At 39.9% G+C, this 13365-nt stretch overlaps 1 protein-coding gene across 1 annotated transcript; it reads left to right on the top strand.

The window, feature by feature from the left end:
* Positions 1 to 11954: 11954 nt before the first annotated feature.
* Positions 11955 to 12857, top strand: LOC113177354 (vomeronasal type-1 receptor 4-like). The gene has a single exon (XM_026381873.2). The coding sequence runs from the start codon at positions 11961 to 11963 to the stop codon at positions 12855 to 12857; it is 897 nt and encodes a 298-aa protein (XP_026237658.2). The 5' UTR covers positions 11955 to 11960.
* The last annotated feature ends 508 nt before the right edge of the window (positions 12858 to 13365 follow it).

Below are 13365 nucleotides of genomic sequence, written 5' to 3'. Positions count from 1 at the left end.
CCTGCCAGGTCCCTGCTGCCCCATCCAGAGGGTCCTGCAGGGGAAGAGGAGGCCTGGGCTGCATGTGTCCTCTCAACCAAAACCCAGCATTGCCCACACTGCAGAGTTCCCACTGTGAACAAACATATGCTTCATGTTTTTGCTTTTCTAGATTGGTCTAATAAGTTTTGTGTAAGTAGTTAAAAGCATGAAGCTTGGGTCAATCCCTGCTGTGCAGGTAGAACATGGTGACTTCTTCAGTCCTCACAATCATGAGGCAAGTGCTGAGACGACATTGAATAATTACAAGAATTCAGGCATGCAGAGGTTAGGTATTTGCCTAAATTCACACTGGCTCAGGGCAGAGAGCTCTTGGAACTTGTTCAGCGGTAACAGAGACAGTACAGTGAAACATCAGACCTCCCTGCAGCCATCAAGGGGGTTTGCAAACAACACAGTTCTAGATTTACTTTTTTTTTAACATTACAATGACCATCTGAGCTAGTGGCATTTATGCATTTTTGTTGTAACAAGTTCCCATTCTCTTGAAAAGATTCGTTTTATCAGCCAGTCTATCTTATCAGGGAACATTTACACGTTCTCTTGAATGCAGGTGAAGTGAGGGAACAAGATCACCGCAGGCACCTGACTGGTTATGTGCATGAGGCCACACTGGCTCCACTTCAGGACCACTCTGAGGGTTAGGAACCAAGTACAATGGCATCTACCACAGGACTGGTCCATGAACCACAATCCACACCAAGAGCTTTAGCACATGTAACCAGATCATGTGATGAGAGAGAGGCGAAGCCACGGCATTACTGATTTCAGAGGTGACACTCTTGAGTTAATTAACACCCGATTCAAGTGCAACTATTTCAAGGAAGCAAGATTGTTGAGTGATATCAGAAGAAACCTGGTGCAGTCTGGCACATGTGGAGCATGATGTTGTGTTTTTAAAAATTCAAATACCAGATTATCACCTGTCATTCAAATGCATATATTTCAGAAATTTTCACTTAGAGCCAATTTAGAATCACAGAAAATCTGAGCAGAAGGTGATGCGATCTCCTATCTGACCCCTGCACACTCGCTGCCTCCTTCACTATCAAACTCCTAGACCTGATGTTATGTATGCTACAATCAGGGGGATATGATTAAACCAGTGAAAGCAAGAAGATATTATGTCTGAAAGGTGGTGTTGGAAACCCACAATATTTATGATCCATTTTCGATACATGTTTCTTATCACATTAAGAGGGAAACAGTGTCATGATAATCATAGACTGCTGATGACAGCAAGATTGGTACAGTCACCAAATCCACTAATGGTATCAGCCCAGAGTGAATGAAAAATTCCTGCTCAAACAATCACTAGTCAGATATATTTTCTACCCAGGATGAGGGAGGATTCCTGTCAATTCTTTGTACTCTGTACATCAGGCGTGGGGAGACTACGGTTCAGCTCCAGCAATCCTGAAGGTTTCAGGTAGAAATCTTCTTCTGGAGGCTGAGCAGCCCACCGCCTGAAGATTCATACACTTTAAAAGTCACACTTCATTTTCACATGGAAAATATGAATCTAACTTAATGTGATGCTCAGTGGATCACATTAAGTTAGATGAGGAGCTGTGAGAGACTAGGAATATGGCTGGAACTCCATGCACCTTCACCATCTGATCTGCTCCCACAGAACTGATCTACTTCCTGGGTGGCTCTGGCATTCTACTGGGTTCCAACCAGAATGCCTTTTTCTGACACAACCACTTACCCAGATTCTTGAAGGGGGTGTTCCCTCTCAGACTCTGCTGCAGGCTGACGTTGGATAACACACTGGATTCTTTATTTTACCAGGATGGCAATCTGAGTGCAGAGGCCTCTCTGACTAGGTGGACAGCTCCTGAGATATGAGTCCTTGACTCTGTGACCTCACCTCCACTCAGACCTGCAATTATCACTGTGCCTGTGGCAGCAATGGGTGGGCAGGCTGGGGGAGCTGAGGACACTACTGGAAACTTCCTCCCCAGGTGACACTGATCAAAAACAATTACAAGTTCTCCCTAATTTCTCTTAAGGGAATTCTGGAGTGTTTGGAGAGGACCTTATTTATCCCTGGTCCCTGGAGGGAGACAGGGTCTCCAAGGAAGTAGAAAACCCTGTGTCTTGTCAAGTGCAGAATGGGCAGTGAGCTGTGCACACCTCACTCTGTTCCTTGCTTCCCTGAGAGGTTTCTACTTCAAGGGTAGTAAATTACTATTCTTCATTTCCTTTAGTAACACCATCAGTTACATCATTATCAGGGAGATGGAAGGAGACTGAAGACCTGGGAAAAAAATTTTAACAGATACAACTTAAAGAAAAAATGTGATGGTCATAATTCACCTTGAAGTCATTGGACTCATTGGCACAAATTCAAGTCAGTGAATTTGGACTCATTGGCACAACTCATTGCCGATTCATGCCAAAATTTTGTGGATAAATATATTCTACCAATACCAATCTCCATTATTGACAGTGGGCAGACCTAGCACATCAGTACAAGATACAGAATTCTAAATGAGTCCATGATCAACAGCAGCAGCAGGAACCGATTGCTGGACAGGACAAAGCTACCCCTTCTATAACCACAAGATCTGCCACTGCTACTCAGTAATTCAAGGGCCTCAAGAAGAAAAGGAGCTCCCCTGCCTTTTTCTGTAATCCCTCTCAACCTCCTAGGTCCACGTTTATAGTAAATCGTCTTAATAACTGCTGTGATAAGTACCACGGAAGTCACGACCAACGGAGGGCAAGACCAACTGAAGCATTCTGGGTGGTGACACTACCTAGGTGTCTGAGATGGAACTGCTAAGCTAGGGGATGACAGAGGACGAGGGGAAGGAGGGCATGGGGACAAGCCGGGATGCTGTGGAAAGACAGGGCAAAACAGAGAAGGTGGGGGGAGCAAATCTCCTTAAATACCCAGAAACAGTTAATGATTATGGTGGAGTTTGGGCACACAGGGGGCAAACAGGTAGGGACACTAAGGACAAGTTCCTACCAGACAGTAGAGTCATGGGTACATGGTGACACAGGAATGAATGGGTGTCTGGAGACTGGGAGCGAGTGTGAACAAAGGTGAGGGTCACTGCTTGGTGAAAGTCATAAAAGATTCATGTCTCGGAGGCATCAATGTATACCTGTGGTGGAAAATTGTGACTTCACATGGGGTGGGTTGTCCTGAGTGTATGTATTGATCCAAAAGAGACCTAGAGTGTCCGAAAAGGAGGGTAAGGCTGGAGAGAGCTAATGGGCCTTCATGGTGACAAATTAGAGACAGGGCCATGAGGAAGCTGGTGGAGATACTGGGCAGAGAGAGCAAAAAAGGTCAGGACTCCCCAGATAGCAAGAGAAACAGGAAAATCCAGAGAAAGACGCCTGCTCCTAGATTCCAAGACTTTCTTGGAGGCCACAGTTTTAGCAACATGGCAGAGCTGGAGGACATGCAAAGACACCAGCGGAAACACAGTGAGTTAAAACACACATCCCTACAAGAAGTAAGACAAAGCGGTGTCACCAAGGAGAAAAGTGGAGGAGGATGGGATCGACGGCAATTGATCTAGGGTTTGAATTGGAAGTGGAGGATGGTGAGAGTTGCACCTTGGACATGGGTTTGTGTAGGATACAGAGGTTATGGGGAGGGACCAAGATATTAGAATCGGGAATGGATAAAAGACAATAGAAGGAGGACTCTGGTGATGGGTCTTTTTGAGGTGATGGCGGGTAGAAGGGCTGTCCTGAGGCCCCTGGGACAGGAATCACAGAAGAGTGAATGTAGGTCACAGGATGCAGGGATATATGGGTCTGATGTGAGTCTCAAATGGATTCACGGATGAGGGAGATTGGTGGAGTTTCAGCCTTGCCTCCAGCTCACAGGGTGGAGAACTGAGCCCATCTTTGTGATCTGGGGAAAATGCTTACAGATCCCCCCCCCCACCTGCCCTGCTTCTTTAAAGTATGACTGAGAAACAAATGTGTGTGCATTTAATGTGTACCAAGGCAGACCTGACATGTGTAAATATTGTATATATTGTACACTGATTGACACAATTCATTAACATATTGACACAGCTCATTAACATATCTATGATGTCACATAGTTATCTCAGTATGTGTGTGTGCTGAGGTCACTTGAGATGCCATAAAAATGTGAAGAACACAACATTGTCTCACTAATGCGGTCTCCACGCTGGGCAGTGGGTCCCAAAGTTCATGCATGTGGTAATGGAACTTTGTGCACTTGACCAACCCCACGTGTCCCTCACCACCCTCCTCTTCACAACCCTCTTTTCACTCTGTTTCTGAGGCGTTGACTACTGTAGATCCCACACCTGAGTGAGACACAGGGCTTCTCTTTGATTTACGTCACCTCCTGCCCTGCCCTCCAGGTTCACTCCTGTCCTCACGGTGGCAGTAGTTCCCTACCTAGGAGGCCCCATCATGCTCCCTGACGTGAAGAGACCCCATGCCCACACAGGCCTGGTGGACACCAGGGCTGCTGGCATGTCCTGCCCACTGTGGACAGTGCAGCTGTCTCTTTGAGGCACTGCATTCTTTCCCTTTAGACGCTCACCCAGAAGGGAGGTGGCTTCACTTTCAATTTTCAGAGGGACCTTCTCACTGCTTTCCTTGGTGGCTCTGCCAGTTCCCGTGGTCTCCTACAGGGCACTGGGTCCTCTGTACTCCATATAGTTCCCAGTGCTTGCTTTAATTTTCTGTGCAAAACAATGTTTTAATAATTCTCCAAATTATTGAGTGCTGTTGGATCAGATGGAACCATTTGCTTCTATGATACTTAAGAAATATGACATGATTTTCTGGCGGATCCTCTAATGCTGTTAATTTTAATTGTGAGAGAGTGTTCTAAGCGTCTCTCTTCTAGTGATAATGTTCTGATTAGACTTCCTATGAGTGCTGGGGTCATATTCATTAAGTAATTTTTCCTAAAATATTTCATATCATCATTTCCAAATTAATTTGCATTCAATTTCACAAGTGAGTTCAGGATTTTGTAACGTAAATTGTGACATTATGTTTTTCCTTTTCCTTTTACCTCATTAAACATCCTTTTCAAATGATTTCTCCCTGCTTATTCACTTATTTATTTTGATTTGTTTTCTTGTTTTTTTTATAATAATGAGCCTCAAATATCTGAATATTAATAATTAATAAGAGTGGACGTAGAAGAACTCAGGGAATTCTGAAGTCCAGTAAGATGTACAAACACTTGGCCCCATGGTCACATCTTAATATTTCTGAATCTTCCATGTAAGACCCTGTCAGCCTGCAGGGATCAGGGAAAAGCAACAACTCCTCAACACTCATTTAGAAGTTACTAACAAGGAACTCATAATTGCCTTATTAATTAGCAAGTGTGGAGAAAGTTTTTCAGCCTTGTCCTGGGCTCCCCAGGCCTGCACTGTCATTGCCTCTCCAGGTGAAGTGATAATTGCAGCCCTGAGGGGAAGTGAGGTCACAGGAGCACAGACCTTTATCTCAGGGCCCAGCTGCCTCCCTCCCTCCTTGCTGGCTGTCAGGACCTCACACTGAGCCCACCACCTTGCACACAAGAAGCACAGTGAGTGTTTTCTATTTCTGACATAGAGGCAGAATGGGTAAGAAAATAAGTCTGAGGAAATGCTCATTTCTGAAAAAGGATTTGGTGTAGAAACAGATCCAGTGCCCATGTAGTCAAGGGAGAGAAACAATTGTTTTGTTATGAACTGAGTTAGTAAAAGCAGTTGTATCCCTGGCCTGATGCCAGATAATGATGACTCCAAATAGAATGTAATAAAGTCCTCACTGAGGGTGACTATGGTTAATAATCCCAGTTGTTGATACTGAAACCTGGTTGTGGAGGTGCTGAAGCATTGTGGTAATTAAAGCATCCTGCTGTCCACATGGCATGAATCATAGAATAAGTCATCAGTATCATTGTAGCTGAGTTTATAATGCCTTCATGCCTACAATAAAGATAAGGATAAAACTATGAAAATCATCTCATCCTAAGCAGAAACCCAGAACAGCATCCATTTTTGATGCACTCAATGGAGATAGAAATTGTATCCCCACTGAATCACCTATGTGAGAATTCCTCCCCTGATGATCTTGGGAACGCACCAGGTAAGGGAAGTAACTTTATGAGTATTGGACAAGGTTGTCAGGTCCAAAGATGTTGTGTTGCTTCCTCTGGTTTGTTAATATTCTCACCTTAATCCCAAACTCATTCCTTTGTGTTTCAGCTCATGTAACACACAGTAATTCCTATTCTCCAGTTGTATTTAAATGTATTTTTATTCATCTTTCAAAAAATTGCTTTATTATCAGTAGTTTCACAGGTGTTGGTAAATATCTTCTTTTAGCTTAAAATTGCTAAGGACTTAATTTCTAACCTACATTGTATTATCATATATTAGTGTTTTATGTGTCATGGTTTGGGGACACAGCAATATCATTCAAAAATTGTTTTATACATCTCACCATATTTATGTTCTTATGATATCAAAAATAATCATTTTTTGCTTTTATTAGTACATTGATATTATACAGTATAATAGTGGACTCATTTTGACATATTCATATATGCATGAAATTTATTTTGCTCCATATCAGTCCCCAGTACTTCCTCTTTCTCTCCCCTCCTCCCTCTCTTTATTCTACTTTCCTTACTTTACTGGTTTTCCTTCTATTTATTGATTTCCATTGGCTCTTTATAGGTATGCAGAAAGATGGAAATCACTGAGGCGTATTTATACATGGGCATAGAATACCATTGTAAAATTCACTTGATATTTCCTCCCTTTTTCCCCTTTACATTGCACTAGCTTCCACCTATGAGAGAACCATTCAACACTTGATTTTCTGAGCCTGTCTTATGTCACTGAGCCTGAGGCTCTCCAGTTCCACCCACTAACTGACAAACGCCATAATTTCATTTTTTTATGACTGAGTAGAACTTCATTTTGGACATAGGCCACACATTCTTAATACATTCATCTCCTGATGGGCACCTGGTCTGATCCATAACCTGGCTATGAAGAATAGCAAGCAGTACACTGAATATTGATGTGCCTGCAGCACTATAGTATGGTCAGTTTTGTTCTTTTGGATAAATACCAAGGCGTGGGATAGCTGGGTCATATGGTGGTTCCATTTCTAATCTTTTGAGAAATCTTTATACAGCTTTCCAAAGTGGTTGTACTAATTTAGTCACACTAACAATGAGTGAACCTTCTTCCCCACATCCTTGCCAGCACTCAATTATCAGACGACCGTAACTCTGTGACTTTCTCTCTGTGTCTTCTATTCTATTTCACTGGTATTCGTATCTTTTGATGCCAATAATCTCTTCTTGTTCTACTACAGCTCTGTAATATAATTTGAGGTACAGTATTGTGACTCCTCTAGCATTGCTCCCTTACTCGGGATTGCTTTGGCTATTCTGGGTCTTATATTTTTCCAAATGAATTTTAGAACTGTGTTTCTAGTTCTGTGAAGAGAGTCAGTTGGTTTTGTGTTTGGGATTGCAAGGAATCTGCATAATGCCTTTAGAAACAGCCATTTTGACAAAATTAATTCTGCCTATCCAAGAATACTGGGAGTCCTTTTCATCTTCTAAGGCCTTTTTTATTTCTTTCTTCAGGGTTTTGTATCTTTGATTATACAGATCCTTCACCTCCTTGGTTGAATTTATTCCCAATTACTTTTTCCTGAGGTTATTGTGAATGGGTTTGTTTTCCTGATTTCTTTCCCAGCAGATTCACTCCTGGAATACAGGAAAGCTAGTGATTTCTGAACATTGCACTTATATTCTGCTACTTTGCTGAGTTTGTTTATCAACTCTAAAAATCCTCTGCTGGAATTTCGGATTTCTAAAAAAGATGTAGGATCATGTCATCACCAAACAGATGATTTGACTTCTTCATTTCCTATTTGTATTTCTTTAATTCCCTTCTCTTGAAATGATTCCAGAGTTTCAAGAATTATATTGAATAGGAGTGGTGATAATGGACATCCTTGTCTTGTTGCTGATTTTAGAGGACATGTTTTCAGTTTTCCTCCATACAAGGTGATGCTGGCTTTTACTTTGTCATATTGTCAACTTAACTTTATTAAATTGAATCAAGATCCCTCTACCCCTAGTTTCTCCAGTGTTTTTAACTTGAATGTGTGCTGGATTTTATCAAAGGTTCTTATCTGCTCCTTTTAAGATGATCATGTGAGTATTGTCCTTAATTTTCTTTTATGTGGGGAATTACATTTATTGATTTGCATACATAAATCAAATTTGAATCTCTGGGATAAAATGCACTTGTTCATGGTATATTATCTTCTTCATGAGTTTTTGAAGGCAATTTGCTAACACTTTATTAAGTATTTTTACATCTATTTTCATTAGGGATATTGGTCTACAGATTTCTTTCCTTGGTGTTTCTTTGTATCTTATTGTTACCAACATTATGAAGGCTTAAAAGAATATAAAGTCCCCTTCTTTTATACTTCATGGAGTAATTTGAGGAAGTCTGGAGTTAGTTCGTCTTTAATAGTATAGTAGAACTCAGCTGAGAATCTATCTGGTCATAGGCCTTTAATTATTGAAAATATTTTAATAGCTGATTCAATTTCCTTACTTGATATTGGTATGTTTAGGTTTTCTGTCTTCCTGATTCATTTTAAGCAATTCATATATGTCCAGAAATTTGACAATGTTGTGGATATTTTTTAGTTTAATAGAGTATAACAGCTGGATGAAGTAGTGCATACCCTTAACACTAGTGACTCAGAGACTCAGTCAGGAGAATTGCAAGTTCAAGGTCAGCTCCAGAAACTTAGCAAGGCCCTAAGCAACTTACTCATACTCTGACTCAAAATAAAAAGGCCTGGAAAGGGTTGGGAATTCAGTGATATAGTGCCACTCTGTTATATCCCTACAGAGAGAGAGAGAGACAGAGACAGAGACAGAGAGAGACAGAGAGATACATAGACAGAGAATATATCCTCAAACTAGTATCTAGTCATCCTCTGGATTCCAGAAGTATGGTAGTGATATTTTCTTTTTCATCTCTAATTTTGTTGATTTGGATTTTCTCTCTCATTCTTTTGGTTAGATGGCTAAAGGTTTATAAATCTTGTTTATATTTTGAAACAATCATCTCCTTTGTTCTATTGATCCTTTGTATTTTTAAAATTTTATTATTATTTTTGTACCAGGGATCGAATCATGAGGTGCTTAACCACTGAGCCACATCCCCAGCCTCACTGAGTTGCTGATGCTGGCTTCTGCCTCCCAAGCCTTCTGCCTCAGCCTCCCAAGCCCCAGGGATTATAGGCATGCACCACTATGCCTGGCTGTATTGCTTTTTTAAATCTCAACTTCATTAATTTCGGCTCTAATCTTTATCATTTTATGTCTTCTACTGATTTCTTCATGAGCACCTCAATATTTAGCATTACATTATTTGTTTAGGATCTTTCTGGTATTTTTTAGTGTAAGCATTCAATGCTATGAACTTACTTCTTAGAATTGACTTCATACTTTCCCAGGGATTTTGATATGTTATATCTCTGTTTTCATTTATTCTTAAAATTTCTTGATTTCTTCTCTCATTTTTTGTATGCTCCATCCCTCATTTAGAAATATATCTTTCAACCTCCACATATTTGTTTGGTTTCTATGTATCAAGCTGTTGTTCCAGTTTCATTGCACTCTGATCTGGATTCACAGGATAACATCAAATTCTTTTGTTTTAAATTACATACAAGAGGAAGTGAGGGGAAAGGAAAAAATAATACAAGGGGGAGAAATGAATTACAGTAGAGGGGGTAGAGAAAGAAGAGGGGAGGGGAGGGGAGGGGGGATAGTAGAGGATAGGAAAGGCAGCAGAATACAACAGACACTAGTATGGCAATATGTAAATCAATGGAAGTGTAACTGATGTGATTCTGCAATCTGTATACGGGGTAAAAATGGGAGTTCATAACCCACTTGAATCAAAGTGTGAAATATGATATATCAAGAACTATGTAATGTTTTGAACAACCAACAATTAAAAAATAAAATAAATAAATAAATAAAATAAATAAATATGATGCTTTATCTAATGAAAAAAAAAAGAAATGGAAAACTGACATTGGTACACCTCAGAGAATATTGACATTTCAGCAGTTTTACACAGACTCATTTGCATGTGTGTGTGTTTATGATAGTTCTATGTAATTGTATTATGTGTATAGCTTTGTATAAGCTGACTTCATTTTTAAGACTTTGTATTCTTGTTCAAGCACACTCCTGGCAATGTCTTTTTTTGTGAATTCTTGAAAATTGTATTTTCAAAGTAGCTTTTTAAAGAAATGGTCTTAGAAATTTCTCTTATTAAAAAGTATTAGTTAAGGTGATTGTCAAGATTAAAAATGTAGAATTTAAAAAAAATTAAAAAAATAAAAAATAAAAAAAAATTATTTTGTTTTGCCAAGACTTCCATTTCGACCTAGAATATTGTCTATTGAAGAAAAAAATTGTCCTAGAGTGATCTGTATTGAGACCCTTTCATAGGTGTGGTGTCCACAGCCTGTTTCAGCTATAACAATGGATGTCCATAGGCGGGACCTAGGGGCCCACCCCTAGCTGTTTCTACTTGGGGTCTGGTCATTAGTTTGGGTTTTTGACTCTTCTATTCTTTGTATTAAGGGATAGCTGAAGATTGAGTGTCATTCCTTTGTGTGTTGAACAAGGTGTGCTGTCTTTTGACTGAATTTAGTTCAGCAGCAGAGTTTCTATCCTGGGAACTTGTAGCATCTCTATAGTTTCCAGCACTTCACAGAATAGGAGGAAACAAACAATAAGCAACAATCTAGGTGAACAATATACAGCATTAAATTAAATACTTGGTTCCTACTATGCACCTACAATGTGAATTGTGACAAAAAACAGAAATGGTAAGGGCAGTGATTGCTTCCAGAAAAAAAAACAAGTAACCATGAACTGTATCTGGCATTAAAGCAAACAAGAGGTGTCAAGAATGGCATCCACAGCAGAAATAATTGCAAAAGCATTAATGATGGGGTCAGGAGTTATATAAACCAATTAGTGCTAAAAGATGGTAAGAACAGAGTTAACTAAAAGAAAAGAACATGTGATAAAAAGGTATAAATGAGTTTATAATTTAAAAAAATTAATGGAGAGAATACAGAAGAGATGCAGCATGTGATGATTATAAGGAAGGAGAAAAAAAACAGACATACAAAGTAAAGGGAGAATGAAAGAGAGAACAATAGAATTTGTCACCAGAAGAAAAGGGAGAAAGAGAAACAATAGAAAACAAAATCAAAAATACTATTCAAAAACCCCAACCCTCAAGACAGAAAGCAGAAAATGTTAAAATGCTAAGAATTAGGAAAGAAAAACCATATGGGTGTGTATCCATGAAACAATAAGCACAGCAAAACATACACCAAAAAAGGAAGATAATTAATGAAAAATAAGGAATCATTTCTACTGAAGTGCTCAACACAGACCTCTTATTCAAAATGACTATCAAATATCAGTTTATCCTGCAAATATTGAATTATGCTTTCTGTCCACTGATCTCACTTTCCATTGCTTCCTCCAGGTTATCATCAACTGATTTTTAAAGTTGACTTTCTTATTAAAATCTGGGAACTTCCCCTATTCCTTGGTACATCTTGATGTTTTTTAATCCAACCCATGTACACAGTAAAAGTATTCCCTGGTGTAAAAAATATATTTTGAGACAAGTGTTGCAATGTTTCCTAGGCTGAGTTTTAATACCTAGGCTCAAACCACACTTCTGCCTCAGCCTCTTGATTAGCTGGTACCTACAGATATATACCACTGTGCTTCACTACAAAAATTTTAATGAGTCATTTTTTTGATCATAGTAAGGAGTTGCTATCATTCAAAGGAAAATGTGCTAAATGAGAGGATGGACTCCAGAGATGTGGCCATGGGACTGATGTTCTTATCACAGACTGCTGTTGGAATTCTGGGAAATTTATCTCTGCTTTATTATCATTCAGTCCATTTCTGCAATGAGCACAATTTAAGGTCCACAGATTTGATTCTCAGGCACTTGATTATAGCAAATTCCTTGGTCATTCTCTCTAAAGGAATCCCTCAGGCAATGACAACGCTTGGGCTGAAACATTACTTCAATGACTTAGGATGCAAACTTCTTTTGTATATTCAGAGACTGGGCAGGAGTATGTCCATTGCCATCACCTGCCTCTTGAGCATCTTCCAGAACATCACCATCAGCCCCTTGAACTCCTGTTGGAAGGATCTCAAAGGAAAAGCTCCAAAGTACATTGGCTTCTCCATTTCCCTCTGCTGGATCCTGTACATGGTGGTGAATTCCATTTTTCCTCTCTATGTGTTTAGCAAATGGAATAGCAAAAATGTGACAGAGAAAAGAGATTATGTTTACTGCTCTATTGCAGGGCATGACAAAATCACAGACTCATTATACACCACACTGTTTGTATTTCCTGAGGTTGTCTTTTCCATGCTCATGATCTGGTCCAGTGGCTCCATGGTTCTCCTTCTGTACAGGCACAAACAGAGGGTTCAGCACATTCACAGCATCAAAGTTTCCCCCAGATCCTGCCCTGAGTCCAGAGCCACCCAGAGAATCCTTGTCCTGGTGGGCACCTTTGTGATTTTCCACACTCTTTCCTCCTTATTAAATGTTTGTGTTACAATGATCTTTAATCCCAGTTGGTGGTTGGTGAACACTAATGCACTGCTCTCCATGTGTTTTCCCACTGTGAGCCCCTTTCTTCTCATGAGCTGTGAGACCATTCTATCCAGGCACTGCTTCTAAAGAGCAAATATTCTTAAATTCGATCATAATTATATGAGTCATATGTTTTTAACAATGTGCAATTGTGAAGTCATTCTTCATGCTCAAAACACCAATAGAAAAACTTATAGGAGAGTCACCTGTGTTTCTATTGTAAGCTCCAGAGGGCATTGGGGTTCTCAGCTGGCTGAATGCAAGATTTTCATGGCCATGGTGATGGGAAATAAAGATGGTTTTCCTCATGTTGATACATAGCATCCTGTAGACAGTAGGCTGAATTTATACAGTGGAAGGCCAAATGAATGAGCAGCTTCACCTTCAAAGTCAGTTTAATCACAATGCCTGAACAAGTTGGTTACTCCTGAAAATGTCTGCTGGAGAAATACAGTGGAGAAATGAGTGGTGGGTATTGCAGTATAACAATTCTCCATAATTATATGTTCCTATCTTAATGAGAGCTTTTCTTGAAAGGTGAAACCAGATCCAGAAAGTACCTAAAATATATGCGAAATTAATAGGATTTGTTTCC

This window comes from Urocitellus parryii, chromosome 15 (assembly GCF_045843805.1).
Source record: "Urocitellus parryii isolate mUroPar1 chromosome 15, mUroPar1.hap1, whole genome shotgun sequence".
Classification (NCBI taxonomy): domain Eukaryota; kingdom Metazoa; phylum Chordata; class Mammalia; order Rodentia; family Sciuridae; genus Urocitellus; species Urocitellus parryii.
The sequence above is the reverse complement of the archived record's forward strand: the minus strand, read 5'-3'. Positions and strand labels throughout refer to the sequence as shown.

What these genes read in the sequence shown, in the direction of transcription:
- LOC113177354 (XM_026381873.2), top strand. Translation starts at nt 11,961, where the DNA reads ATGGACTCCAGAGATGTGGCCATGGGACTGATGTTCTTATCACAGACT.